Raw genomic sequence first — 27900 nt, forward strand, 5'->3', positions numbered from 1 at the left:
TAATAATGGCAATGACCTCAGGGGCATGGAGGGGGGGAAGGACACAGACAGGTCCTTTTCAACAGACATGGATTTAATTGTGACTGTCCCTTTAAATCGATAGCCAGGGCCTCGATGGTGGGAAAAGCGTGTGGCTGTGCCCTGGCTTTCCTGTTGGGGGGGGGGGGAAGGGGAGAGAGCACGTTAGCGTACGTGACGCAGGCGCGCTGAGGACCAGGCCCCTTCGAGCACATGCGCACTAGCTGAACTGCTCTCGCAGCCCTTCTCCCTCCCGCCCTTCGGGCCTGTCGCGGGAGAGTGAGGTAGTCAGTGTGCGCCGGCGCAGTGCGCAGGGACTTGCCCACGTGAGGCGCTGCTCAGTGACTGGCGGGAGGCGCTGCGCCAGCCAGGGGTGCCGGCGGCGGCGGGAGGCGGAGCCGGGGGCGCTTTGCTGCGGCCGGGATGCGCTGGACGACAACGAGGGACAGAGGTACGAGCCGGGGCTCGGCTCCCGCCCGCCTGGCGGCCGGTTGGGGCAGCAGGGGCCGGTTTGGGGCCGGGGGGGGTAGAGTTTGAGGAGCGGAAGGGGGCCCCAGCGGGTGGGGGCTGCGCGTGGGGGGCCCCAGCGGGTGGGGGCTGCGCGTGGGGGGCCCCAGCGGGTGGGGGCTGCGCGTGGGGGGCCCCAGCGGGTGGGGGCTGCGCGTGGGGGGCCAGCTTGTTGGGGGCCCGGCTGGGGCTGGGATGTGCAAGGGGGGGCAGCGTGTTGGGGACCCGGCTGGGGTGTGCAAGGGGGGCAGCGTGTTGGGGACCCGGCTGGGGCTGGGGTGTGCAAAGGGGGCAGCGTGTTGGGGACCCGGCTGGGGTGTGCAAGGGGGGCAGCGTGTTGGGGACCCGGCTGGGGCTGGAGTGTGCAAGGGGGGCAGCGTGTTGGGGACCCGGCTGGGGCTGGAGTGTGCAAGGGGGGCAGCGTGTTGGGGACCCGGCTGGGGCTGGGGTGTGCAAGGGGGGCAGCGTGTTGGCGGCCCGGCTGGGGCTGGGGTGTGCAAGGGGGGCAGCGTGTTGGGGGCCCGGCTGGGGCTGGGGTGTGCAAGGGATCTGCTTGCTCGGGGCCCAGGGTTGGCTGGGAATGGTCAGAGTGGCTCCTGTCCCCATTTTGGGTGTGAGGCTGGTAACCAGTTGCTGGGAGAGACTAGAGGGAAGTTGAGGCCTTGGTTTTGCTGTGTGGTGGAGGGAAGGACCCCATAGGAAAGGGACAGAGTTTCTTGCCAGCTCCCCAGAGAGTGGTTTGAATTGTTGGAGGAAGTACAGAGCTATTCCCTGTGTCTTGGTTTTTATGTTTTCTTGAAACACTTTCTGTGACATCCATCGAGGAGGCTGGGAGAAGACATGCTCAAAATTCTCTCTCCCGGTTTCCAAGGAAAGACTAGTCTGAGCACACAGATTAAAAAGATCTTTATTGGTTAAAATTCACATTTAAAATCTACATTGTCTTTATGATGCTTAGGTTACTAGTGATTTAAATTATTATCACTGAAAGAACTTTAAAGATTTCTAACTATTTACGGCGTTTGCTTTTTGTTGTATTTCTCAGGGTCATGGGAAACATGCAGGGGAATTTCGGAGACATTGGTACAGACTTCCCCAAAAAGCAATATGATTTCATTGGGGAATTTTGCCAAAAAACACTGAGGCCTTGCCTGGAGCAAGATATTTTGTTTAGATTACATCTCTATTTTGGCTTATTCCTTTCTTTGCTATCGGATATTAGTGTAAAATGCAAGGAGTCACTCAAATGTAAGGTATCAAAGTGAACAGGTGCTCCTGGACCAATCAGAGCAACCTTGCAAACTTTACTGGAGGAGTCTAGTTGTTTGCAGCTGACAGCAGGGTCCTTCTCCCTGTTCCAGTTTCTCACTCACTAAGGAAATGTGCACACTTCGAGCTGGTGCACTAAAAATTGATAGTAGCCTCGTCAGCGAGAGGGGCTGGTCACCATGAGTACATACCTATCTCAGACGATAGGCCAAGTAAAGTCTTGGATGTGTAGGGTCAAGTGAGCTCTTTCTTGGAGTGCGAGGATTTTTAGATGTGCAGAAGAAAGAAGAATTTTGGTGGCTGGAAATTGATATAGGGCTTGGGATGATTTGGTAACTTCAGAAGCAGAGGAGGACTTTGGAATCATTTTTCATTGTAGGAAGTACTCAACCATACTGTGCTATCAACTCCCCTTCCTGGCCTTCCAGTCTTCTCTTGAAGAGATTTCCAGCATTGCTTCTCCCTCAATAAACTAAAGATTCAGCTGCCTCAGACCACCAGTTCCTAAGGCCTGGGCTATACTTTCAGATCATCATAGGTATCGTGTTCAGGAGTTTGAAAAATCCAGACCCCTGAGCATTGTAGCTATGCCAATCTAACTCCCAGTGTAGACCTGGCTAGGTCAATGGAAGTATGCTTCCTTTGACCTAGCTACTGCTGCCTGGGGAGGTGGTGTTCCTATAGCAATGGAAGAGCCCTTCTGCCCTATGGGGTTATGCCAGCACATGATACAGTTCAGAGGCTGACAGCTGGTGCCAAGGCACTGGTGCTCAGCACGGTCACTGGGGACCTGAGTTGCAAGGCAGAGGGAAGCTGAACAGAGAGTCCTGTGTGGCGGAAGGATAAAAACACAAATTGGATACATGGACACCTGTTCCAACTGAGCATCCTCAAATGGATGATCTTACAATCGCATTGTTGTTGCTGAAACTTCCAGCTCACCCAGTAGGTTTTGATGGCATTTAATTTCTCAACTGTCTTGAGAGTTAAAACCATGGACATAAGAAGGGAAGTTTGCACCTTTCGGAACTAATTTTTCATTCTCTGCATGCTTCAGAAGACAGGAAAACTTTCTCAAAAGATGCTAAGCACAGGCAACTTCACTTGAAATCAGTAGAAGCTGTAGGTGCTTAACAGCTCGGAAAGTAGGCTCTTAATTTTTTAATGAAAGCTTAAATTCTGTGAAAACATCAGGGAGGCCCCTCAATCCATGATACATGCAGAAACTGTGCATGTAAATTTCTAGTTCCTCTGCTCGGACAATGAAAATAGACAAATTTCACTTTAGCTTTGTCAGTTGCACATTCCTGCTTTGATATAGTGACTGGGATGGTGTTTCAGAGTTTGTTTCATGTGATTATAAAACCAACCAAAAAGTTGCAAGACTAAAAATTTTTAAATGGAATTAAAACTTTTCTACTAAAGACCTTATTTGTATAAAGATCAGCCTAATTTTTGGGCTAAATATGCCTGACACCATCCCTTTATTGGCAATAATTTTCATAACTTATTTTTTGTTGATATACATACTTGATACTATTGGACTTTGTCAGTCACTATTTGTAATACCTTACATGTGTATAGTATCTTTCATCCCAAAGCATGCTGTCTAGGTGTTACTTCACCACTGGAGGGTTACTTCACTACTCCGTGAAACTCAGCAGTTGTTCAGTGGTGCACAGAAACATTGCACAAAGGTTTAGAACAGGAAGTGAAGAGATACTATATCCAGTACTGTAAATTTTAATCTGTACAAACGGAATTACATCAAATTTGAGCTAAACATCAATAGCTGCTAATGCAGTGATATGTGATTATCTCCCATTTTCATTGTGTGTATAAATTAAAATTTTCCGTTTCCATATTTCAACCATTTAGTTGTTTTTTCAAAACTTTTCATAGGGTGGTCTTCTGTTCGTATTAAGCTAGCTGTGAAAATTCTCTGATAACTTCCAGAAATGCACATAATCTTTACAGTGTCGCAAGCATGTAGCTGAACAGAAAAAGGAAGAATATTCACAGTTAAGGATTCAAGTGTGCCATATGTTTTCCAGTACTTCTTTTCACTGAGGATGGTGACATAGTAAGTTAATTTTGCTCTAGCAATGAATGTCATGTGTTGACTAAAATATAGCTGGGATGGCACATGTATGAACTATGCTCACAAACAAAGTAAAAGGACCTTTTGGGGTTAAAAATTGTTGCACCTGTGCAGAATTTGGCCCTTGGTGTTAAATTGAGTTTCTGTACTTGAATATAACTATTTAATTTTACTGGAGAAAATACTAGTTGTGCACATCTGAGGCAAAATTGGACCTAAGTAATCTGGCAGTTTTTACATTTAATTTTAAAATGGCAGCCAGAAGAAGTTTATTGTATGAGGACTAATTATTCATACCAATGTTATATAAAATTAAATTTCTTTGCATTTATAGGGGTGCATGACACCTCTGCAAAATAAACTTGTATACCTCAAATACCTTGGTTTCAAAATTTAGTTAATATTGAATTGCTCCCAACGTAAAATTTTGAATACCAAATTTGTACTTGACGCTAACTTAAAACAAGAGTCCACATGTGCCAGTGCAACAAATGTTGTACCATATGTAATCTGTAAGTTATCTCACCTTGACACTAATCAGTATGGGGGAAATAAATGGAAACATACTGTTTCAGTGTAGTGTAAATAAAATATAGTGGAGTTTAACATCCCCAAAGAGTGGGAGTATTCTCAGAGCTGAGGCAAACTGTGTGCTGTCATCCTGCTGTGCCTACTTACTGCAGCTAAGAAAACAGAACCTGGCAGTGAGTGATCCTAGACAGTGTATGCCATGTATTGCATTGGATTTAAGGATGTAGTGTCAGCTGTATCTTCGAAGTTTCTTTGATTTTTAAGCCCAAATTCTTAATTTTGATTTCATGTAACCGTTTTAATGTAACATTTGTAGTGGCAAAGTAGTGAGTTCGTTTTTTTTTAAGACACGTGTACAACTCTCCTGAGAAATATGTTGCACAGTTCAGTTTCTCTGCTATTAGTGCATTTTTCAGCTATTACCCCAAATATTTTTTTAAGTTGAGAGAGCACGCAAAACCAGTGATGGTTCTTGCAGCACTGAAAAAATTAAATGTAGAAAACCTTTACTGTAGTATTTTTCAATTAAACGTTTTCATATAGAATATTGTTTTGCAGCTTTCAATTCTACTAATAATGGTGAAAAGAGGAAACTTTTCAGACTGTTAAAATAATACTTAACCACTCCCTGGAAGGCTTTTTCTTAAAGGGGCACCATCTTGAAATCTACACTTGGGGAGATAGACTTTTTCGTATTTTTAAAAAATATTTTCCTCTCCCCATTGTGTGAATGATTCAGGCAAACAGAAGAAACTGACTAGCAAAGCATGAGAAATAGTGAAATTGACTATACATTGTGTGTGCCAAATGCCTGAACTGAAATATAGGGAAATTATTGTTAATCTTTGTAGTAATATGAAGTATTATAACAATAGTAAGTCAGCTTTTTTGGATAGACGTGTATTAAGTTGATGTCCCATTTTTAAGAACATTGGGACTAGTGTCCAACAGTTAGTGACACAATTTTGCAACAATATTGCAAATTTCATTTAGGCTTTGTGACACTTCTGCTTTGAGAACAACTCAAGTTAGCCTCATGTCTTTTTTTTTTTTTTTTTTTTTTACTGTTCGGTCTTACTTTCACTAGGTCGTTTTTCCTAGAAATTTCTCTCTGTTGCTCTAACTAATTCAGTTTAGTGCGGAGAAGACAATGGCAGCTGCAGGCATTTTTAGCCACAGTTGTCTCGGCCTGCTGGAGGTTAAAAAGCCAGCAGCAATCCAGAGTCCTGACAATGCTAGTGTTTCCGCTGGTGAAGTTGCGTCAGTGTGGAGAAAGGCTAGTGTCAGATGCCATATTAGAAAATCTCAAGGTTTAGAGGTGAACCAATGTCTCCAAATGGGATTGTGCATGAGAGCTGTTCTTAAAAAACATTGGAAGGTATGTTTCAGAGTAGCAGCCGTGTTAGTCTGTATCCGCAAAAAGAACAGGAGTACTTGTGGCACCTTAGAGACTAACAAATTTAATAGATTTGAAGGTATGTTCATGAAGTTGTCTAGACTGATATTTTTATGGCTCAGGCTGCAAGATGCAGGCTCTTCTGTGCTCATCGTGGTATCTGAGTGTCTGAGATTGCCAGTAAGTGATGTTACAGGGATCTGAAGGAAGGTTCTGGAAAGTTCCATGGCAGTTAAAGGGAAACTACGACGACAAAAAGGGCAGTGAGTTAGGAGCCATTGAACCAGAGCTAAGTGAAGGGAGGTGTTGGCTGGCTTTGTGTTGAATCACTACCGTGCAGCTTGCTAGTTCTGTTTTTGTTGCCTGACAAGGTTCAGGAGCGCTGCTGCTGCTACTTGAAAGGCCCAATCAGTTCCTGTTGCAGTTTTCCAGAAAGGATCTCTGAACCTCGGTCTGTGTCTACACTACTGGGCTGTGTCTACATTACTGCCGGATTGATCCTCTGGCAATTGATGCACTGGGGATTGATTTAGCGGGTCTAGTGAAGACCCGCTAAATCAACCACAGATCGCCCTCCGGTTGCCCCGAACGAGAAGAGTAAGGTAAGTCGACAGGAGAGTGTCTCCCGTTGACCCAGCACAGTGTAGACACCGCAGTAAGTCGACCTAAACTATGTCGACTCCAGCTACGTTATTCAGCTAAGTTGTGTAACTAAGGTCGACTTATCGTGGTAGTGCAGACATACCCTAACTGGAGTCTGAGGCTATGTCTTCATTGCAGCTAGCCAATCCCCTATTGTTGCTGCCATCCACACCCACAATACTGTGATCTGGGTTTGGTGGTGCTTCAAACCGGGGCAGGTGGACTGATTTTAAATCAGCAATTTTAATCTTGTCTTGCGTTTGTACTTTTTAGTTACTTACCAAAAGAGAGGTTGATTATCATTAGTTGGTAACCATTAAAACATGTTTATTTGCAATTAACTATTGCCCTTTACGCTAAACTTTGTATTTTTTGTTAACCAGGAGGAGATGTTCAAGCTATATAATTGCTTCCATAAATGTAAACATACGTGTATTCATATTTCTATTCTCTTTTTTGATACGATGTTAGAAAATGGCAAATGACACGTTTATTTACTAGATTCATTTTTTATTTGATTTAAGTCAAGCTACATTTGGAGTGAAATTGGAATTCAATGAAATGCACAAGTACAGCATTTTAAAATTGTTTTTATTCAAATAAAGTTTATCGAAAACATGTTTTGCATTTAAAACTGATTTATTAAACATAGGACTATTAACTGTAATTAGTGCATTAAACTGATTGTTTCTGATCACCACGTCCTTTAAGATTTCAAAACTCGTATTTCTCGTCCCCAAACCTCGTTTTTATTCATAGTTTGGAAGAGGGAAAACAAGCCCTTCTGCCTTTTCAACTTCCACTTGGTTTCTTAACTTTGAATGAACTAATCACTGAATTGAATTTATTGAATAACTGAAGAAAATATTCTCTCTGTACCGGCAGAACAGGCTACTGCTGTCAAAAGTGGGTTTAGCACTCCAGTAAACTCTAGTTCCGGGTGCTTGGCCAGTGACTTCTACCAGAGTAGTCTTTCTTTAAAACTTCAGCAGCAAACTTGTAGTGCTTGAATATTTTTTTAAATTTAATTTCAGTTATTTTAATTATAAGTTTAGGCCTTCATATAGGCAGTTATAATTTCAAGTTTAATTTTAAATACATTTATTTTAAAAAAGAAGAAAATATTTAAATAAAACCTAATTTTAAAAATATATTTTATCTACTTGAACATGGGCTGACTGGCTGGTCAGTTTCCACTTTAATTGGGGTTGGTAACCTACCCACATGGGATACAGGCTAATCAACAGAGGTTCTGATAATCCTCCAGTGCCTACTCATAGACTTTAAGGTCAGAAGGGACCATTATGATCATCTAGTCTGACCTCCTGCACAACGCAGGCCACAGAATCTCACCCACCCACTCCTGTAACAAACCCCTAACCTAGGCCTGAGTTATTGAAGTCCTCAAATCGTGGTTTAAAGACCTCAAGGTGCAGAGAATCCTCCAACAAGTGACCTGTGCCCCACACTGCAGAGGAAGGCGAAAAACCTCCAGGACCTCTGTCAATCTGCCCTGGAGGAAAATTCCTTCCTGACCCCAAATATGGCGATCAGCTAAACCCTGAGCATGTGGGCAGGACTCACCAGCCAGCACCCAGGAAAGAATTCTCTGTAGTAACTCAGATCCCATCCCATCACAGACCATTGGCTGTATTTTCTTGCCCTTTGCCTACTCCTTTCTTCCATACTGGACATCACCTTCCAGTTTGTATACACGGGTTCAGCATTTGAATTCCACATTTCATGTGGTCTGCTACATTTCTACTGCACGTCTACATACTTGAACAGAGATGCCAGCCAGCACACACATACATTGTCCACGGTGCATTGCAAAACAATTCATAGTGGTGCAGTGCAAAGAGCTATGGGGTAACCCTCCAGAGGTCCTAGTGTCTCTCACTGGGGACTATAGCACCAGTGTGGACACAGTAACATGAGTAGAGCTTTGCAGTAAGGATGCTCTGCCTGGGCTATGCTAACCTCAGTGCTGATCACCCAGGCTAACTCTGCAGGTAAGATATACTCTTACGGAGGAACTAGCCTAAAGAGCGACAGGCGAAAGCCAGGAGAGGAAATGTGAGGAAATCCCCCTTATAGGAGTTGCTGTTATATCCCATTTAGGAGAACAGTAATGACTGCCTTATTAATAAGGCTGACAAAAAATAGACTACTTGCTCACCGTTGTGCTGGTGATCTGTACTGGTTTTTACCAATGTGTGTCCCAGTCTATTACTTCATGATTCACAACTCTCTGCAAGTCAGCCGCTTACCTTCATGGTACAGTGGGAGTAGCTTTAAGAAAGTAGTACTAACCTTTAAATTCTTTACCCTCTGTTTGCATTTCTATCCCAGCAAAATAAAACCTATCCATTTTTCTGATTGTTCACTCTAATAGGTTTTTCAAGCGTGAACTCTGTAGTCAGGGTTATGTCAGGACTCCCATTGTCAACGTCTGTTTCCACATGTTCATAACTGAAATTCTCCTTTAAGGCTGACATTTCTGTGCTTGATCTCAGTTTAGACACCACTCTCTCTTGTTTTTAAATGTGTGGAAGTTCCTTTGGTGTCACAGTTGCACCTCATGCTGCTGTGGATAAACTCCAAATTTTGTAATAATCATCCTTCTTGAGAAGCAGATCTTTCAGTTGGTGAAGTGGGGGAAAACAAGTCAAAATAAGTGAGTGACAAATCACTTCTGAGCATGCTTGGCGTCATCTCCTAAAACGTTTAGCAAAGGAAGCCCTGCCCCACTTGTAACATACTGTGTCCTCGGCAGGCCCTGGGACAAATTGCATGAAGCAGACAGAGTTGCAGTGACACCTTTGCAAGCATCCATGTTTTTTCCATTGGTGTTGCCCTGCTCTGTTGCTTGTTCAAATATTCTGCTATTCTTTTCATCCAGCCTGGCAGAAAAATGACTGTTGCCAAGCATAGCAACAGTGATGTGAACCTTCTTCCGCATATCCCCTTCACGTCTGTCAAAGGTGGACTCTGCTCCCCAGAAGGTTCTTGGAATAACCTTTACTTCTCCGGGATGTACATATATTTGACGTTACTAGTTAGACCACTAACTATGCCTAAGCAGAGAGCGTGTAATGTGGGTGAACTGATAGTATTACGTGGCCCTTAACTTTAGAATTATTGGACAGTCTTGTGTGATCCTAAACGCACATCCTCCCAGTTTTAACTGTTTATATTTGCCCATCTAGGATACGGGCCATTGCAATGGGGAAAGGGATTTGTTTAGAAGGCTCAGTCAGTGTCTTGAGCTGGTACTATTTTGTTAGTATAAGGGTTAATTTTGGTTATGGCAGCTTACGGCATTGCCCTTTAAAGATAGAGGAACCATTTTACAGTGGACTTGGCTATAGCGAAACGTCATTTATAGTGAAGAAAGAATGTGATCATTTTAGTTCCTTTTTAATGGAAGAGTTTCTGTTGAACTGGTTCACCAGAGGATGGCTCCCCAATACTTAAGGTTTATTATGCAATAATCGGGCTTCGTTATGTCCCTGGTGGAATCTGATAGCGAGGCATGCTTGTGGCTAACTTTCAGACTTAAGCCTGTGGTTTAAAACTCCTAAGATGGCAGTTAAATATTATCTATGCTTTACAGATTCACTAGCCCAAGTTGGGTCAAAATTAAGATTAGGAGAGAGTGATCTGAATGAGAGGTTACCTGCTCTTTAATCTAAGTAAGAGGAGCGGCTGAATATAGAACTGGGAGCGGACACATGTAACACGTTGGTGAGAAAGCCATTGCAACCGTTATGCTTGAACTTCTAATGCAATGTGGGGATTCGGGAGGCTCTTGGAATTTTAGACAGACACGCTCCCGGAGGAATGTGAATTGTGTTTTCATGGCTTTGAATTCAAAGTTATCTGAAATGTAACCTTGTGTTCCTTATTCTTACAGCTGCCCTTCGAGATCATAATGCAGCAGAAAAATGAAAGAACATAGAAGAAATTTAAATTGGAAAAGAAGTCGATTGCTGTTCCTTTCTAGAAGATGGACCACTGGATTTTGGGGGCTCAGGAAATACTGTTTCCAAAAGAAGCATTTTTTCCTAGCTAAGAGAAAAAGACAAAGTGCTCAATCAGTTGTGAGCCTAAACCGGAACAAAGCGTACCGATCTCTCCAGGGCAGAAGGAAGGCACTCAGACTCCAGAGTGAGTGGGTTCCTAAAGTGCTTCTAAATGCAAAAAACCATCAAAAACCAACTGCTGAACACAGCACCTTTTCTACAAAAACGTCCAGAAGGGCAAAAAAGCCCTTTCCCAATGGCAAAACTGGAAGCCCACGTGCGGAGGCAATAGAGAAGTTGGACAATGAACCCTTTCAGGGTGAAGATCTCTTGAACAGAGTCACTGGATTACAAGCAGACGCTAGTCTTGGCTGCATGCATGGCAATGACCACAGGGCCTTTTGTGGTGGGCTGTGCGACACTATCTTACCTGTAAAGAAGGATGGTTTCACACCCAGTGGGAAGGAACGCAATAATGATGAAGGCAATGCAGTCGTGGTAGTCTTAAACAATAGTAAAAGAAGGTGCTGTTGCAGAGGGCTAGAGCAGAATGGAACTTGTGGCCCCTTGACTACTAAAAAGAGGTCCAGATTTAACCAGTATACTGTAAAAAAGATACCTGTATTTATGATGCATAAGAAACTTTCTATGATTAGGTTTCGGGATAGAATCATAAAATCCCCAAAACTTAGAGCAAGAGGCAAAACCTGCAAATCAAGTAAAATCAAGCCAAGCTGGGTGGAGAAAGTTACCAGGGACTGTCAAGAGAATCTTCAAGGAGATTTTGAAGGTGGATTTTGTAACTGGTTTTCCTGCTGGAAATCTAAAAATAACTCCTTTTGGAACCTGTATAGCTCATCAGATATGAACAATAATACACCAGGACCTGTAGCTGAGGAGAATAAGACACCTGCATCGGACATCTGCCTTACACAGGATGCATTACAATGTGATGAGCTACATTCTGAGGAACCTGCATCCAGAGATGGCAATGTTAAAATCTGCCAACCAGAGCTGCACAAAACAGCTCCTTTGGGTACAGAGACCTTGCACGGGACGGAAACAAACGAGGCTCCTGTAGTGGACAGTTGCCAGGAGGATCTTTTCCTCTCAGTAACAGAGAGAGAAATTGCAATTTCAGGTCAAGAAGATGCAGAATCTAATCAGGTTATGTGTGTTGATGAAATGATATTGTTAGAATCCTGCAAGGGGGATTCAAATATGAACAATAACCTTGCAAATGGACCTTTTTCGGGGGAGCTGGCACAAAATGAAGACAGCTCTTCCCAGATGGAAGTCGAAGGCTCCATAAATCTGGACATTTTTAGTGCAAAGTTACTAGATCACCCTTATTGTAAAAGCCCCCTAGAGGAGCCTTTGCCAGAAAGCACAGGACTAAACTCAGGAGCTCGAAAGGGAGGCAGAAGGAACAGTCAGAAAGTTTCTCGTGTGGCTGATGAGCAGTTATCAACATGGATTTGTGGTATACTCTTTACACATGATATAAAGCTAGTCCTTCTTGAGAATAGCTGGGCATAGCATATGAAGTTGGGAATATTTGAAGTTTCCTTACCACTTTAATTCCTTTATTAAAATGGTCATGCACCATGAATTGCAAAAAGTGTGTAGCTTAATACTCCAACTGAGATGAGAAGCTGTGATGAGGAGGGCTGTTGTAAGGGAAATGGGGCAGTACTTTCCTCACTTGGCAGGCTCGCTTATGCTAGCTTTAGAATGGTACCTTCTGAAGTATGGGTATAATGCTTAATTGACGCAAGCCTTTTATTTTTCAACAATTGTTGAATGGTACATCTTTCTACTTCGTTTTAGAGAATACAATCGAATTGGGCTGCTTGTGAAAAATATGGATCAGCATTTTAAATTTAGAAAATGTTTTTACCTTGAGGTTATAAAGGGACAGTATAGGGTTAAAATGCCTTTTAAAAAAAATCAGGTACTCTCACATATTACTGGCAACTTAGATAGTGATCTAATTTGCTTTTCCCTAGGCTTACTGCCTGTGTAATTTCTCAGCTTCATTTAGCTTTAAGCAGGGGACTAAACCAGTCAATTTCACTTTTGGGTTTTCATACCCTAAATGTTTGAACAGGGAAAAGTCTAAATCCAAACAAAACTTCAAAAAAAACCAAAAGGGAACACTCATATTCATTATACATGATGAACCGACCCTGCCTGATGGAGTTTCTTTTAATGTGGAGCATGATACAAATACTTGTGTTTGAAGTGTGTTGTATATACAACCTTATCTGATGTCAGGATATATATAACACAATGTAGTAAGAATTAGCACTCCCTTTTGTATTGTACCATTAAGATACTGGTAGAGTCCAGCAACACTCAGATAACTGTGGGTCAATTGGTTTTCATTAGAACAGCCTATTTTCAGTAGATTATACAGCCTGTTATATGTTCCCTTTGACAAGGAGTGTTAAAGGATTGCTACTAAATTTGACAGACTCAAATTTTGCCCCAATTCTCCACTTTCCCTGTCTGGAGAAACTATTGGGAAGCTTTTTATGGTCGATCCTCCAAAACATGGTGTGAAGGGGAGAGAAGCTGGATGCAAAATATGGTCTAGCATTGAACAAAAATTCCTTTGAACCCTATTGAGACAAGTGATTTGCTCATATACAGTGAATATGTATGCATTGTTCCTCTACTTTCAGTTCTCTGTGGAAAGCAAGCCAGAGGGAAATGAGGAACAGACCGGCATCCAGCTTCTCTCTCCTTCAGACCATGCAGAGAAATTGAGATCCCTGAACTTGGGTGTGTCAGCTGGCTAATAGCATTTCAGTTCACTTGGAAGCAAAATTAAGGCCTGGTCTATACTTAAAATTAAGGCCTGGTCTATACTTAAAATTTAGGCCAACATAGCTGCAGAACTCAGAGGTGTGTGAAATCCATATCCAGGAGTGTTGTAGCTATCCTGACCTAACCCCTGGTGTAGACACAGGTTGATCCACCTGCCGCTGCTTGGAGAAGCGGTGTTCTACAGCAACGGAAAAACTCCATCCATTGCTATTGGCTGCGTCTACACGATGGGGCTGAATTGACATAGCTGCATCACCGTAGCTATCCCACTGTAATTCCTGTGGTGTATACTTGGCCAAAGTATCTAAATAGGGCTCAATTAAATTCCACCCTTGATGTTCTAGATGGGGGAGGAGGCTTTGTGGCTAAAGCACAGGCAAAATCAGGTGATCTGGCTTGTGTTCGCTTATTTTGGCACTGCTAAATGGCCCTGGGCATGTCACTTAAACAGTGGGCCTCAGTTTCTACTTTAGAAAAAATTGGTATAATAATACCTCTCAGGGATATTTTGAAGCTTAATTCATTACAGCAGTAAGCACCAGCGGGATGTGAATGAACACCCTATTGGGGGTGGTATTCAGATATGTTGTGAGGCTCAAAGATAGAAGGTGAATGCCTTCTTCCAAGTAGGAAGTACACCATTAACTTAATGATTTACACCTTGGCAATATTGATTGCTAATACTCTGGTTCATTCATATTTAATTTTCTTAAAGTTTTAAATTTTGGGGGGAGAGGGGTGGCATATGAAATCTCGTAAAAGAGGAAAAATAAACAGTAGACTTTCACTCCTCTTTTTTTTTTTTTTTTCTTTCTTTTCTCAAGAGTTTCTGGGCTCTTTGGATTCCTCTTTCCATTCCCAAGAAACCCAGCTGTGCTTTCATAAGCAGTTTATGACCCAGTATTCACTTTGAATATACTTTGTTATTAACTGGGGACCAAATCCTGCTCCACTGGTAGTCAGTGGCGAAATACAAATTTTGGCATATGGAATTCCCAATTGAGTTTGGATATTCATTCAGTGGGTTACAAGTGCCTGCAGGGACCACAAAGTGCTGCAGAGACAGTATTTTGATAGGAGGGTCCATCAGGTTGCCTTTTAGGTCTCCAGGTCCCTTTTGTTGTCTCCCCCTCAACAGCGTTCTCCCCGATCCATTTAAGAGAATGGGTGAAGGGATTTTTGTTTTCCAATAAAGAGGTCCTAGGTGTGTTGGTACATGTGACCTCAAAAAAGGCCCAGTCAGCCAATCCATGTGGCCCCAGACAGTCATTCCTAGCTAGACTAACAATGTTTGTAGAAACCTTAGGGCCTCAGATGGAAGGTGTAAGAAGTGCACATTTGTTCTCTTTGAGCCTTGGGGTATCACACGAGGGCCTAAGATCAATGTGATTGGTAGGTCAGACTGAGGGAAGGTAGAGATGAGGTCAGTGTCTTAATTCTCAACCTCTTTGATATTTGTGGTTTTGTTTGTCCTTTTAATCTCTCTCCAGGATTTTAGATTAATCTAAATCTTGCCCTATTGTGCAAAGGTGTTGCAAAAAGTAATGTTTGGCGCGTCTGTAGTGCTGCCTATCTGAGGACCTCAACGTTCTTTTCAAGCATTAAAGAACTTCAGCCCTCTGTTTACAGATAAGGAAGCTGGCACTGAGAAGTTGCAACTTTGTGCCAGATTTGAACTTGGGATTGTTTTCCCCTTTGAGTTACCATGATTTGGGGACTTCAACAGCTGAGTCAAGGGAGAGAATTCTTCCAGGAGTGGGTGGGTCAGCTTTTGTGGCCCGCATCATGCGGGAGGTAGGACTAGATGATCATAATGGTCCCTTCTGACCTTAGGCCAGAGTCTATGAGTCTATTTATACCAGCATAAGTGAGATCAGAAGTCGGCCAGAGCCAGGAACAGAACTAAGAACTCCTCAGTCCTGTCCCTGAAGCATGAGAAAATATATGTAGCATAAGGCTTAATAATTTCTCAAACACTGTCTAACCTGAAGACAGTATTTCCTAGCCAGGGTGAAAAACACTTTTGTGATCACAACCCTTTACAACTTAAAGGAATACAATGTATGCTGTTAGTGTTTGACAAAGTTACAATTAAGGACAGTCCGCAATGAACTTCAATACTTTTTTTTTTAGTGTGGTTCATGTTTCTTCTTACTTTTGTTCAATATAATTTCTTTCCTTTCTTGGCTTCACTTCACCTTTCCCCAGTAATACATTATGGTATGGTATTTAGCACTAGAATGGGTTACCTAGGGAGGTGGTGGAATCTCCTTCCTTAGAGGTTTTTAAGGTCAGGCTTGACAAAGCCCTGGCTGGGATGATTTAGCTGGGAATTGGTCTTGCTTTGAGCAGGGGGTTGGACTAGATGACCTCCTGAGGTCCCTTCCAACCCTGATATTCTATGATTCTATATGTCTTCCTACATTATTTTCAGTCTGTTTTCCTCTTTGCCTTTCTCCCTCCCTGTCTTTTTATGTATCTTCCTTTTCATTGTGTTTTCAATCTCTTCTCCGATATTTTTTCTCTTCTTCTATTTCTCCCCCAGAATCTCTCAAAATACCATGATTTTATTTTCTAACAACTTATCCCATCAGTCTCTCCTTTTCCTGCCTTGCCCTGCCCCGCCCCATCCATCTATACCTTCATACATGCTACTTGGAAACTTGATCAGACCCTAAATAATTGGAGGACTAGCCAAAAGGCTAATGCAAAATAGAGAAGCCCCAGTGCAATGGGTCCCATGTCCAGGTGAGACAGGAGCTATCTGTCCCCTCCCATATCTCCTGGGAAAGGGAAAGATGCTGGAATTCCTACTCGGGTGATGTCCCTGGTCCCTTTTCTGGGGCTCCATCTTTCTTATAAGCGTCTGGTTCTGGCTTCCAATATGTTTGGGAGTTTTTCCCTCGATTCCAAAAAGCCCTCTGGCAGCTGGAAGGGAGCTGCAGAATTTGGTGTCTCTTCCTTTTGAACAGTCAACGTTGTTTGATGATCTGTTACTCCAGTCTTCTCTCTCATGATTTTTCTCTCCTACTTACCCTGCTTCTTGATGCTGGAATGGGGTGATGTCTCCACCCTTCTGCTCCTTGCATCTGAAGAAGTGAGGTTCTTACCCACGAAAGCTTATGCTCCCAATACTTCTTTTAGCCTTAAAGGTGCCACAGGACCCTTTGTTGCGTTCTACTCCTGTTTCTCTTAGCAGCCAGAAAACATATGTTTGCTAGACTTTCCCTCTAGACTCAACCTTTTGGTCTTTTCCAGTGAATATCCCCAATTGCTGTTGTCACTGCTGCTTAGAGCTTTCACAAGCAACAGCAGGGTGAAATTGACTTGATTCTCAAGTTTCTCTGCTGAATAGTTAGTAAAAATTGATCAGACTCTGATATGTTTTTACTTTACTACAGTTCAAGAAAACAGTGAGCAGCAGTGGAGGCATGGTAGCTGTCAGCAGACAGTACTGCATTGACTCCTTTTGCATGTGGGAGGTTATCTTCATAACCTAACGGCTAGAAATTTAGTTTTAATGAGTGCTTTAATTCTTGTAGGAACTGATGGCACCCTGAATTTACAATGTTTGAATAAGATATATGTAAAATGTTAATAGAAATAGGCAAAGGGACTGGTTCTTCTCTTGCTTATAGAAGTATAAATTGAGAGTAACTCCAGTGGGATACCTGGGTATAAATTCTGCGTAAATGAAGAAAATTGGGCTCAAAGTGTTTAACATTTTTATGTAGATGATGACTTTTAAGATCACTTCCCCCCTCTTTAATGGTGCCTCTCTGAGCATTTTTAACTCTTGTATTCTATTAACTGCATGCAGCAACTTGGCACCGGGTGGGTGGGACACTGTGCTATTAAATATTTCTAATATCTGGTTTTGTTGGACTAGAGAACTCAACTTTTTACATGTTTGCTTTTTCATTTATCTGATGTATTCAAAGGATTCCTAGATGAAGTGATGAAGAAATATGGCAGTTTAGTTCCACTCTGTGAAAAAGATGTCATGGCAAGATTAAAGGAAGTCTTTAATGAAGATTTCTCCCATAGGTTTGTAGCTGTAATATATTCTAGTACTTGTAAAGGAAAAGTTATTATTTGACACACTAATTTACATTCCAGATTGAAACTGACACCTGCTGGAACAGCTCCATTTGGTATGACCTGGAATATCTTTATCCATGTCTCTACCTTTTCAATTCTGTTTCAGAAAGCCTTTTATCAGCAGGGAAATCATGAAGTATCGGACAAGGCATCCAAAATCTTCCACTTGCAATTTCCGGGTCTTCTATAATAAGCACATGCTAGATATGGATGATCTGGCTACACTGGATGGTCAGAACTGGCTAAATGACCAGGTTAGAGATGCTTATGTTTACCTCTTCAAAGTATTAAAAAATATTAGCTAATCCTCAGACCCCCCTGTGTGAGGTAGGTCACTGTTATCCTCGCTTCATAGATGGCAAACTAAGGCAGAGCGGTCGAGTGGCTTTTCATTGGCAGACCCAGTAATATAGAACTTGAGTTTCTGACTCCCAGACCTGTCCTCATGCAACCACATTGTACTTCCTCTTCAAGAAGACAGCGGTTGCAGGTGCGAAAAGATAGTATTTCCTCCCACTTAGCTAGAAGAGGAGAAAGTAACTGCAATGCAAGGCCCATAGCCAAAAAAACAGAGAGAGTACCAGTCCTCCAGATGTGCCTCAGTAGACTTCAATTGAATTAATCCAACATTTCACACTGAGGCAGTCTTTAAGCATCTGCTTATATTATGTCTGCTCTAGCAACCCATTGTTGATTCCAGAGCATAATAGAATGTTACTCTAATTAGTCAACTTCTTGTTAGAAAAAAGATGTGTGCTTTTTTAGATGCCCTCTCAAATCTTGGATTTACTTCCAGTAATACAATGTTATTTTTGTGCAAATTATAATTTTTACTAACTCTTGCAGATTATTAATATGTATGGTGAACTCATAATGGATGCAGTCCCTGACAAGGTGAGCATTGTGAAAAGGTGCCCATTATGGGGTAGAAAGGGAGAGATGGCATAAGACCCTAGGTACATGGGTCAAATAGGAGGGAGGTGTAACTCAGATTAAAATGCCATTATGGTGTTTCAAAGTGACAGTGTAAAAATAGCCCCTCTGTACTCACAAGATCTGCTGCCTTTAGTCAGTCTTTTGTTCACTTTACAGGTACAAATTTTTATTCCTTTTAGGCTCACAGAGCCACAAAAATTACGAAAGTGAGCTGGATTCTCTTCTGGCTCATGCATCATCAACAGAGTTCTTAACTACTTTCCAGCTGTAGTGTCTCTCATTGTTGGTGTTGACATTCAGGGCAGAAGAAACCCATCTTGACTTTCAGATTCTGGATTGAGTTTGGTTGTAGCACTGACAGTTAGAAGAACCATCTGTTTACTTGTAAGCTGAACAAATTGAATATGGAATCACTGAGACCACAAAGAAACCACACAATGCCATTTTTAGATTGGCTGGCTGCACAGAGTATAGCAACCCTTTAATGTTCTCGCTCAGAATGTAGAGCATTGCTTCTTTGATTGGTGGTGGTAGTGATTCCTCATTAGTATTCTCTCTGCTTTTCAGTGCATGAACCAGAACTGTGGTATTGGAGAGTGTATCTGTCTGCCTGTGCCCACTTTTTATAGTGCATAATTTAAATCCTCATGGGAGATCTTGTTCTAGTACTTTGTAGAATGCAGTTAGAAGTTTCTGTTGGCATAACTAATAGGTTTTATCCAGCATTTTCAAATGCTGAACTATCCAGCTTTTTTCAAGCAATAATTTCTACCTCCTCAGTACCAGCAAGATTATTAAATACGGATGTTGTAAAACTGCATAAAATGTGACTTATAGCTTTTTCATTTTGTATTAATCTCTTCCTTTAATTGAGATGCTAACACAAGTGTTAACCTAATGCTAAAGAATTGTTTTAACTGTACAAATCTACAACCTTTCGCCACAACAGTAGGTTGTAGTTACTTGCAAAAGATGTAACACAGTAGACAAAGAAGTATTCTGTATTTCAGAAGCATTTTTGTGAAATCTGTAACTGGCCAGAGGGTTGAACGCTGATGTCCATGTTTTTGTGTCTTAAACTTCATATCTTTTGACAATCAAATTATTTGGTTCTGAGTCACATAGCAGAAAATGGAAGGCGTTTCCAGCAAGTTATGTAGGGAGGATGGGAAAATATGATTTTCCCCAATCCTCCAGTGATTTTAATCCCTGGAATGCAGGAGAATAATATCTGTAACTCTTCTGTAGCCTCTTCTCCCTAAACAAAGGATTGCAGCTGCATGTCATAGGCTTAGGAATGCCAAGTTCAAAAAATAAACTGCTTCGCATTACATGTTCTAGGGAAATAGAGAGTTTCTCTTCATTCTAAAGAACTGCAGTAGCTATTTAAGGTTTGCTAAAACATCTGTAGACTTGCTTGTCTCTTGCTGTTTTGCTTTTTTAGTTCTTGTGTATTAAGCAGCTAGATGTTTAATTATGTTGAAGTTATGTTAGGCATGACTGGAAGTATTTATGCACACTTTTAGCCCTCATTTCTTTTTTTAATTTGTCTTTCTAGGTTCATTTTTTTAACAGCTTTTTTCATAGACAGCTGGTAACCAAAGGATATAATGGTGTAAAACGATGGACTAAAAAGGTACCATTTAATTCTGTCGATTGCTTATGATTTGTATAGAATAGACCACTGGATGCTGATACTTCGCATTTCTTCCCCGCTCACAAGAAAATGTTTAACTTGAAATTACGTTAGTACCAAGTGACAAAAGAAAGTTTTACCGCTTGTTACTCCTCTCAGTACTGCTCAGCTGACAAGCCTTCTAGTCCTCCTTCAGCATCATCAATAGAACTGGTTTTTTTTTTTAAAGTTTCATTATCATTTGGAGCTTAGCAAAAAGGGGTGGTAGCTAACAACTCCGTTTGGATGGCAGAACCCCTTCTTGCTGGTGATGGTGTATGAGAGGCAAAGAATTCAGCCTGGGTTCTCGAAGTCAAGTTGGTTTGTATGGGGCTGTCAGCTGAAAGAAAAAAAAACCCTCTATTTGTAAACGCTTGCACATTTGGTACGGAAATTTAGAGATGACAAACAAGAAACTGCACGAAGCATTTTTAGAGACTGCGTGTACAGTAGAGCCACATTTTAACACAGGTATTAAACAAAAAAATCAGGTTAGCCCATCTTCAAATAGGAATTGTAGTGTACTTTAATAAAGGAATTGAAAAGTTATCAGGTTTCTGTTTACCTCCCCTGTGGAGAAATGTGACTTTTTTTTTTTTAAATATACCAGTGGTCTTTAAAGGGATACTTTTTAGATGATCCAAATCTTTTACTATTAAATACTTATTAAATTCTAATTTGCTTTTTCACTATGGTCAGTGGTGTACTTTATACATTTTGCAAAAGCTTGGTAAGTGAAACTAGACTAGTCACTTTTTGGTTCTCATGTTCTAGAGCACTATTGATTATGCTCACATCGTTGTTGGTGAGTGTTCAGATGGGGACAGGACTGTATTACATGAAAGTAACTTGAAAATATTTGTTAAAAAAATCCCTAAAGTCAGGCCCTAAACTGTTGTGGGTCCCTTCCAAAGTAGATCCCTGTTTCTTACCGCACCACTGCACTGAGGGGAAACTTCATTTCCCTTGTAATAAAAGCAATAGGCTGTCACAAAAAATTGTTATGTAAATGCTGATACTAATAGCTCTCACAATTCAAGTACAGATATAAAGGCAGAGGGCCAGACTTTCAAGGACTGTTGAGCATTTAGCATTGAAAATTGGGTTTATGACTAAACATTTTTCAGGAAAAGTGTCTGCTTTCTGCAAAAAATGTTCAAATTGTTGTCTGAAAACCCAAATATTTTAGTTTGCATACATTGGTGCAAGGCCTCATGGGAGTTGTAGTTTGGTTGCTTAATGTCCCAGTTCTCCTTTGTAGGCTGGGCCCCCTGTCTGGATTACAAGAGGGGAGACTGTGGTGCAACATGGGATATGCAGCCTGGCCTACAGAGGAACGTGAGGCACTGCTGTCGCAATACACCTCTACCCCTATGTAACGCTGTCCTCGGGAGCCAAAAAATCTTAGTGATTTAATTATAGGTGAAACCGCGTTATATCGAACTTGCTTTGATCCGCCGGAGTGCACAGCCCCGCCCCCCGGAACACTGCTTTACCGCGTTATATCCGAATTCGTGTTATATCGGGTCGCATTATATCGGTGTAGAAGTGTATCTGTCTGACCGCTTGTTTGCATCGTGTGTTACCCACTAATGTTCATACGGACACTTTATTTCCTTACGACAGATGTAACCCGCCCCTCTCCCACTCGTAGTATTATAGCATGGACGCTATGCTTTGTACCAACTGCGTAGTGCTTTTAAAAATAGATAGGAATTACCCTGCAGGATTAGACCAGTCCAGTTAGTCCAGTGTCCTGTTTCTTCTGCGTTTCTGGTGTACACAACAAGATTCTACCAATATCATGTGCTTTTGGGGGACAAAAGAGAAGATTGAAGGGGACAGTGCAGTTGAAGACCAAAGCAGTTCCAATGCCTTACTTCCAAAAGAATAAATCCTAATCTACTCTTAAAAAAAAAAAAAAGGGCGTGTTCTCAACTTTGCCATGTTGTTTAGAGCCCGCCATTCCATATGATTTTTAAGGTGGTATTAGTCCTTCTTCCTTGTTTGCCTGTCTGACTGCAGTACCTCTGCTGCTGGGTAAAGTATCCTAATCCAATAATTGCTTGTGCTCCATTAATGATGCAGGATGAGTTGTTCTCTGTGCCTTCCGAATGTTCCGTTGTGTGTAATGGCTCTTCATGTAAACCAAAATCTAGTGCATGGGGAGCTGGAAATCCACTTTTGCTTTCCATTGCCTTTCCGAGCACTAGGAATTAAACAACGTAAGCACGTAAAACCTTCCTTAAGGAACTCAACATAAAGATGCCGTCATCCCTTACCCAAAACTTTGTTGTTGTCGCTCCCTATGCCCTCTGATTCCTTGCTTGTGGACTAGATCTATTGATTTTTGTGTGTGTGTTACAGTAGCACTGCATAGCCCTAGTCATGGCACAGGACCCTGGTGTGCTAGGCACTGTATAGTATATTCGCCTCCTCTTTCATTGACTTTGCAATGGAGAGTCACGCCCTGTTTTATATTGCTTATTGGACTTTATAGAAGCACACCGAATGTTCTAGGCAGTGTGCAGACACAGGAAGAAAATCTTTGCCCTGGAAAGTATCTCTGCCTCTTCATTGTCCGAGCTGCAGTTCACTGGGCAAGAACAAAGTGCTATGTTACAGTGAATACGGGTCAGAAAAGTGCCTCGGCCTGCTGTTTGTGTGTGGTTTCTTTGAGTCCTGATTGCTTAATCTGCTGACCCATTTTTACCGCCATCAGCACTGCAGAGTCGGTACAAATCAGCTGCGTTCTCACTGCAGAAACATCCTTGCCGAAGATGTATAAATGGCCTAGCTTGCTTGCAGGTTGTGTTAGCCATGTTAGTTAAAGTGAGTGCCCACGCCACCCTCCGTTGTAACACGTAAATCGAGTGTGCTTGGTTGCAATTGCAGGTGAAGACTAATTGTGGAACCCCCACAGTGTTCATTGTTGTTTTTTTTTCGACTGCAACAATGTCTTGCATCTAGTACAAGACACAAATGTGTGACTGAAATGCCCGCGTGAAGAGCTCTTGGAGGGAGTTAAAAGAAGAGAACTTTCAGGGTCAGGAGAGGGCAAAGATGTTCTGTTTTAAAAGAAATACAATGTTGTGGGAAGCGTATTTAACTTGCACGTGGTCTGTTTCCCTGTTTGGTAATACTTACTGTTTTGTTTGTCAGGTGGACTTGTTCAAAAAGACTCTCCTGTTAATTCCTATTCACCTGGAAGTCCACTGGTCCCTCATTACTGTGAACATCCCTAACCGAATTATTTCATTTTACGATTCCCAAGGCATTCATTTTAAATTTTGTGTAGAGGTAAGAGGAATTATTATAGTTACGCTTAAAGTGCTTGGATCCTTGCTTTAAGAATTAAATTTTTATCCTATCCAAAATAAGTCTAGGTTTTGGAGGCATCGTGCTTTATGTAATCTCTGTGCATGCACTAAAAATAAAATAAATACTGGGCACTTCTATTGCCTTCATCCAGTTCTCAAAGTGATTACAAAGGTCCAGGAGAGTTAACTTCTTTGACAGATGGGGAAACTGAGACATGGACCAAGGTCACAGTGACTCTGTGCCAGACCTGGGAATAAAGCCCAGGTCTGCCATTGCCATATTTATACAACCAATCTGTGTCTAGCAAACTTTTTCTGTTGTGTTCTCTTCTTCTGTAGCACTCCCCCAAAAACAATTGCTTAAAGCCTAGTACAGTAAGAGAAATCCATTGTTCAAAGAGGAATAAGATAGCCGTTTGCACATCTTGTGAACCAAAGATCGTTTTGTTTTATTTTTTTGAGGAGTGCAGGTACCAGCATTTTTTTTCCTTAAATGTCTGGTCGATTGATAATATTTCAATCATGATGGTAAAACATAGGCAAGTAGTTTGGCCTGGACTGACCAGTTTTAGTGGCTGTTTTGCAAAGCTGACCTAATTGCTTGCTAATACAGCAGGCTGCAGCTTTGAAGTGTGTGTAGTGTGTATGAAGGCAGAGTATTTCACAGAGCTCACAGAAAGGACGTCAGAATTAAAATAAGTTTCCCATCAGCAACTGCCGAAGATAAAGCTGAGGCCTCACCTACTCCTAAAACTTAGATCGACCTAGCTACATCAGTCAAAGCTATGAAAAATGCAGCTCGTTGTTAGGTGGACCTAACCCCTCCTATAGACCCAGCTAGGCCCTATTGCCCAAGCTACCACCTTTTGGAGAGGTAGATTAACTACATCAATGGGGAAAACCCCTTCCGTCAATCTAGGAAGCATCTACAGCACAGCTGTAGTGTCAACATACCCTGATGTTTATAGAACTAGAGAGTTGCACACTTTGCTTCTGTAGGCCATGCTCATTGCAGACACCGGAGGCTTCTTGCATCCCTCCATTCCCATTGTTCACAAGCTCCCTGTGTGCCACCCTCCCGTTCCCATGTATTTCAGGGACTTTCTGCAATCTTCACCATGCCACAATTCCCCATTCTCCCCTGGCAGGGGTTCCGTGTGACTCCCTATTCCCCCCCCCCCCCCATTTTTATTCTCCTTTTTCTTTTCTTTCTCTTGAAGGGCGTCAACATTGTAAGCTTAATTGGGACATGGTAAAATGAGAGAGGTGGTTATGCTGGACTGTATTCATTTCTGCCAACAACCAGTTCTTTGATTTATAGAGAATTACAGAGGTGGTTGAAGCTGTGGCTCTGCTAACCAGATGCTGTCCCCCTCCCCCCTTTTGGATTTTACGATTCCCCCCCCCCCCCCCAATCAATAGGCTTCTATGTATTGATGCCGAGAACCTGCCCTGAAACTTTGGAATTGATCGGATGCAGCGGTCAAAAGTTATCCCGTGACGTTCAAAGAGAGAAATGCAATCAAATTGTGTGTCAGGGCCCCACAAGCTCGGCCAATCAAATACATTAAAACTAGACAAGGCTAGCCCATCTAGTGCATCTTCCTGCCAGTACAAAATTCTTCTCTACAGTTCATTTTCTAACACTTTGCCCAATCTACTTTTAATTGTCCCAAGTGTGGTGGGGTTTCCACTGCGTTTCTGCGTGGACTGGCGGGCCAAATCCAGCCCTGGTGCTCAATGAAGCCAGTTAGTTCCCTCCTTAACCGCTAGAGCTGGGTTAAGCACAAGGGCCAAGCTCACGCTGGTTAAACGTACCCGCATGCCTTTCTCCTTGGCTTTAATTTGTGTGTAACTGTAAGGCTCTGATTTTCTTTTTAAGAACATACGAAAGTATTTACTGACTGAAGCAAGAGAGAAGAATCATCCTGAGTTTCTTCAGGGATGGCAAACTGCTGTTACAAAGGTTAGTGCCAGCCTCTCTAAACCCCGGTGTGAATCTTCTACAAGCTGAGTCTCTTGCGTGGGCCACCTTCACTTTTAAATCCACGTTATTTTAAAGAAGCAGTAAATACGTATTTTTAAATGAACGAAAAGGAAGAAGCTGGATGACTTGGGCTTGCTAATGTGCTCTTGGTTGCTCGTTCAGATCCCACCAGGCCTCTCTCTCCTATTAAGTGAGCTGGTGGCCTCCGCCCAGACCCTGGTGGAGAAGTTATTCACATTGCAAAAGCCACTACAGTCAGCACCCATGTTGGCACAGGGGTAAAGAACTGTGTGTTCAGAAGAGACCAGCTCCTCTGCTCTTTAGAGGTGACTGCTCCCAAAGGTTGAAGCACATCAGCAGGGGACAGTATGAAGTGAAAGACAACTACTGCTGTGGATAGACAGAGGGCTTTGGTCTGCAGGGCTGTCCGTCTGGCACATTTCACCAGCACTATATTCGCTAACAAATAAACTATGTCTAGCAGTGATAAAAGGGAACAACTTGTGTGACGTGCGAACGAGGGAATTTGTGACTTGCATAACTGCCCCATAATGGCTGAGGATATAAAACAGGTCATTGAACATTAGACGGTCTCCCAACGGCTCCCCACTCACCGGAGCTATTTCTAGGTTCCAGGGCAATGCTGAGAGGATCCCAGATGCACATCTCCCCCTTATTTCTGTGTAGCCCTGTGAGGTGGATGATTTTGGCTCTAGGAAAGTATCATTTTTCCTCTTGCAATGCTTTGGATTTAAAGGAAATATGAATGTCTGAGAGCTAGTGAGTTGCAAGTATTAAAAAAAAAAAAAAAAGAGAGAGAGATGATCTGGCATAGCCAGGAAATTAAAGGCTGTCATTTGCAGTGAATTCACTGTCTCTTTGCAGGCATCGTTCCAGGCCAGCAACCGTGCAATGTGCAGGCCACTAACTGAAACCTTGCAATGGCCTGCCCATAAATTGCCCATTGCTTCCTTCAAGATGTGTGGGGAGGATGGGGATCCACCTTCTATAGCACAAATACCTAGGGAAACATTTCTCTAGGCTTGTGTGAGTTTGCTGATGTCTTGAAGTCTGACTTGAGTAAAGTAGACAGTAATGTTAAAATATTTATTTAAAGTAATTGAGAGGAAGCGATCCTGAATTGGTCATTAAACACCAGATATAGGAGGGAGAGCTGTAATTTATCGGTCATAAAATATCTACTCTCTTAAATACTAGGCATGATCCTAACAAGGTGCTGCGTTTGCCTCCCCTGGCGTGACTGGGCCCAAAATAAGTAATTGCAGCTCAAGCTGTATGTGTTGCAGAGTCACCAGTTTTCAATAAAAAGAACTCCCTAATCTTGCAAAATCGCATTTTGGATTTTAAATAGAACATAGAGTGAAAACTGAAGGAGGGCTAAAGACATGTCATTTAACGTCTTGCGTCTTTTTCCTCCCTCAGTGCATTCCACAACAGAAAAATGACAGTGACTGTGGGGTTTTTGTGCTCCAGGTAAGAGTGTAATTTTAAAGCGTTATGTGGCTTTTTTTCTTGTCAATTTTCCTGTTTCAATTAAGCTTTTTCATTTTCCTCAGTACTGCAAGTGCCTCGCCTTAGACCAGCCTTTTCAGTTCTCCCAGGAAGATATGCCACGAGTAAGAAAAAGGATTTACAAGGAGCTGTGTGAGCGCCAGCTAATAGATTAACAATAAAAAAAAAAAAAAAATGTCGAGCCTTTTCTCTGGCATTTCTGAAGAGTTCCAGCTGGTGTTTGTGTACTTGAATTTCTGAAAACTTCCGTGAATTTCAAATGACTCTCAGCTGAGTGGTGTGGCCACGATGTTACCTCAACTTTTTCTGCAGGACTTAACAGAGCTGCCACAAAATATTCCTAATGTCAGTTTGGTTTCCTCTTTTATGTTCTTTCCTGTATTTAATATTTATTATCGACGCATGCATATAGGCAAAGCATGCGACTAAAAAAAGGTATAAAACTGTAGATTTGGTGCACCTTTGAAATGTAGCTAGAAATGACAGAATACAGGTTAAAAATTTGTCTGACAACATAAAGATGCATGATCCGTTTTCTGAGGCAATAATGCTTTGAATGTATCAAAAAAATTCAATGCCATAAAAAAGAGCAGCTAGAACCTTTTTTTGAAAACTCAAATTATTCCATTTTTCTCATTGTGGCTGTGTAGTACTGAATGCCCGCTTTTTGGGGGGTGGGGGGAGGGCTGGATAAATCTGCCTACAGACTTTGTGTGGAGACCCCCCTTTGAATAGAGTTGAAGTCACTAATAAAAAAATTGTTCTCTGTTAACATTTATCTAGCTGTCGTTATCCCCCTGTTCCCTGTGGTTGAAAAGCAGCCTTTGCACAAATGAGACTTCGGCACTTGACTGTATAATAAAACATGGAGATATTCAGCTATTCAGATTGACAGTATGTTCATATGTGCTTTGGGAGCCTTGATGATTGTGCATGTGTCTTGGAGTGTTAGAGGGGGAGTGATGAAGCTGACCCTGAAGATGCAAAACTTAGTTTTAACGTTGGATTTGGTAACTAGCAACTGTTC

At 42.1% G+C, this 27900-nt stretch overlaps 1 protein-coding gene across 1 annotated transcript; it reads left to right on the forward strand.

Annotated features, from left to right (window-relative positions):
• Window positions 1-356: 356 nt before the first annotated feature.
• SENP5 (SUMO specific peptidase 5) lies at window positions 357-27755 on the forward strand. The gene is made up of 10 exons (XM_054040486.1): window positions 357-469; window positions 10381-11972; window positions 17263-17368; window positions 17529-17676; window positions 18269-18316; window positions 19917-19994; window positions 23196-23333; window positions 25236-25319; window positions 26784-26834; window positions 26918-27755. The coding sequence occupies exons 2-10, from the start codon at window positions 10412-10414 to the stop codon at window positions 27026-27028; spliced, it is 2325 nt and encodes a 774-aa protein (XP_053896461.1). The 5' UTR covers window positions 357-469; window positions 10381-10411; the 3' UTR covers window positions 27029-27755.
• Window positions 27756-27900: the final 145 nt, after the last annotated feature.

The sequence above is a fragment of the Malaclemys terrapin genome, chromosome 9, assembly GCF_027887155.1.
Source record: "Malaclemys terrapin pileata isolate rMalTer1 chromosome 9, rMalTer1.hap1, whole genome shotgun sequence".
NCBI lineage: Eukaryota > Metazoa > Chordata > Testudines > Emydidae > Malaclemys > Malaclemys terrapin.

Coding starts and splice junctions, on each gene's coding strand:
- SENP5 (XM_054040486.1), top strand. CDS start 10,412: ATGAAAGAACATAGAAGAAATTTAAATTGGAAAAGAAGTCGATTGCTG. Junction 18,317..19,916: donor TGGATGCAGTCCCTGACAAG/GTGAGCATTGTG, acceptor TTGTCTTTCTAG/GTTCATTTTTTTAACAGCTT. Junction 23,334..25,235: donor ATTTTAAATTTTGTGTAGAG/GTAAGAGGAATT, acceptor TTTCTTTTTAAG/AACATACGAAAGTATTTACT.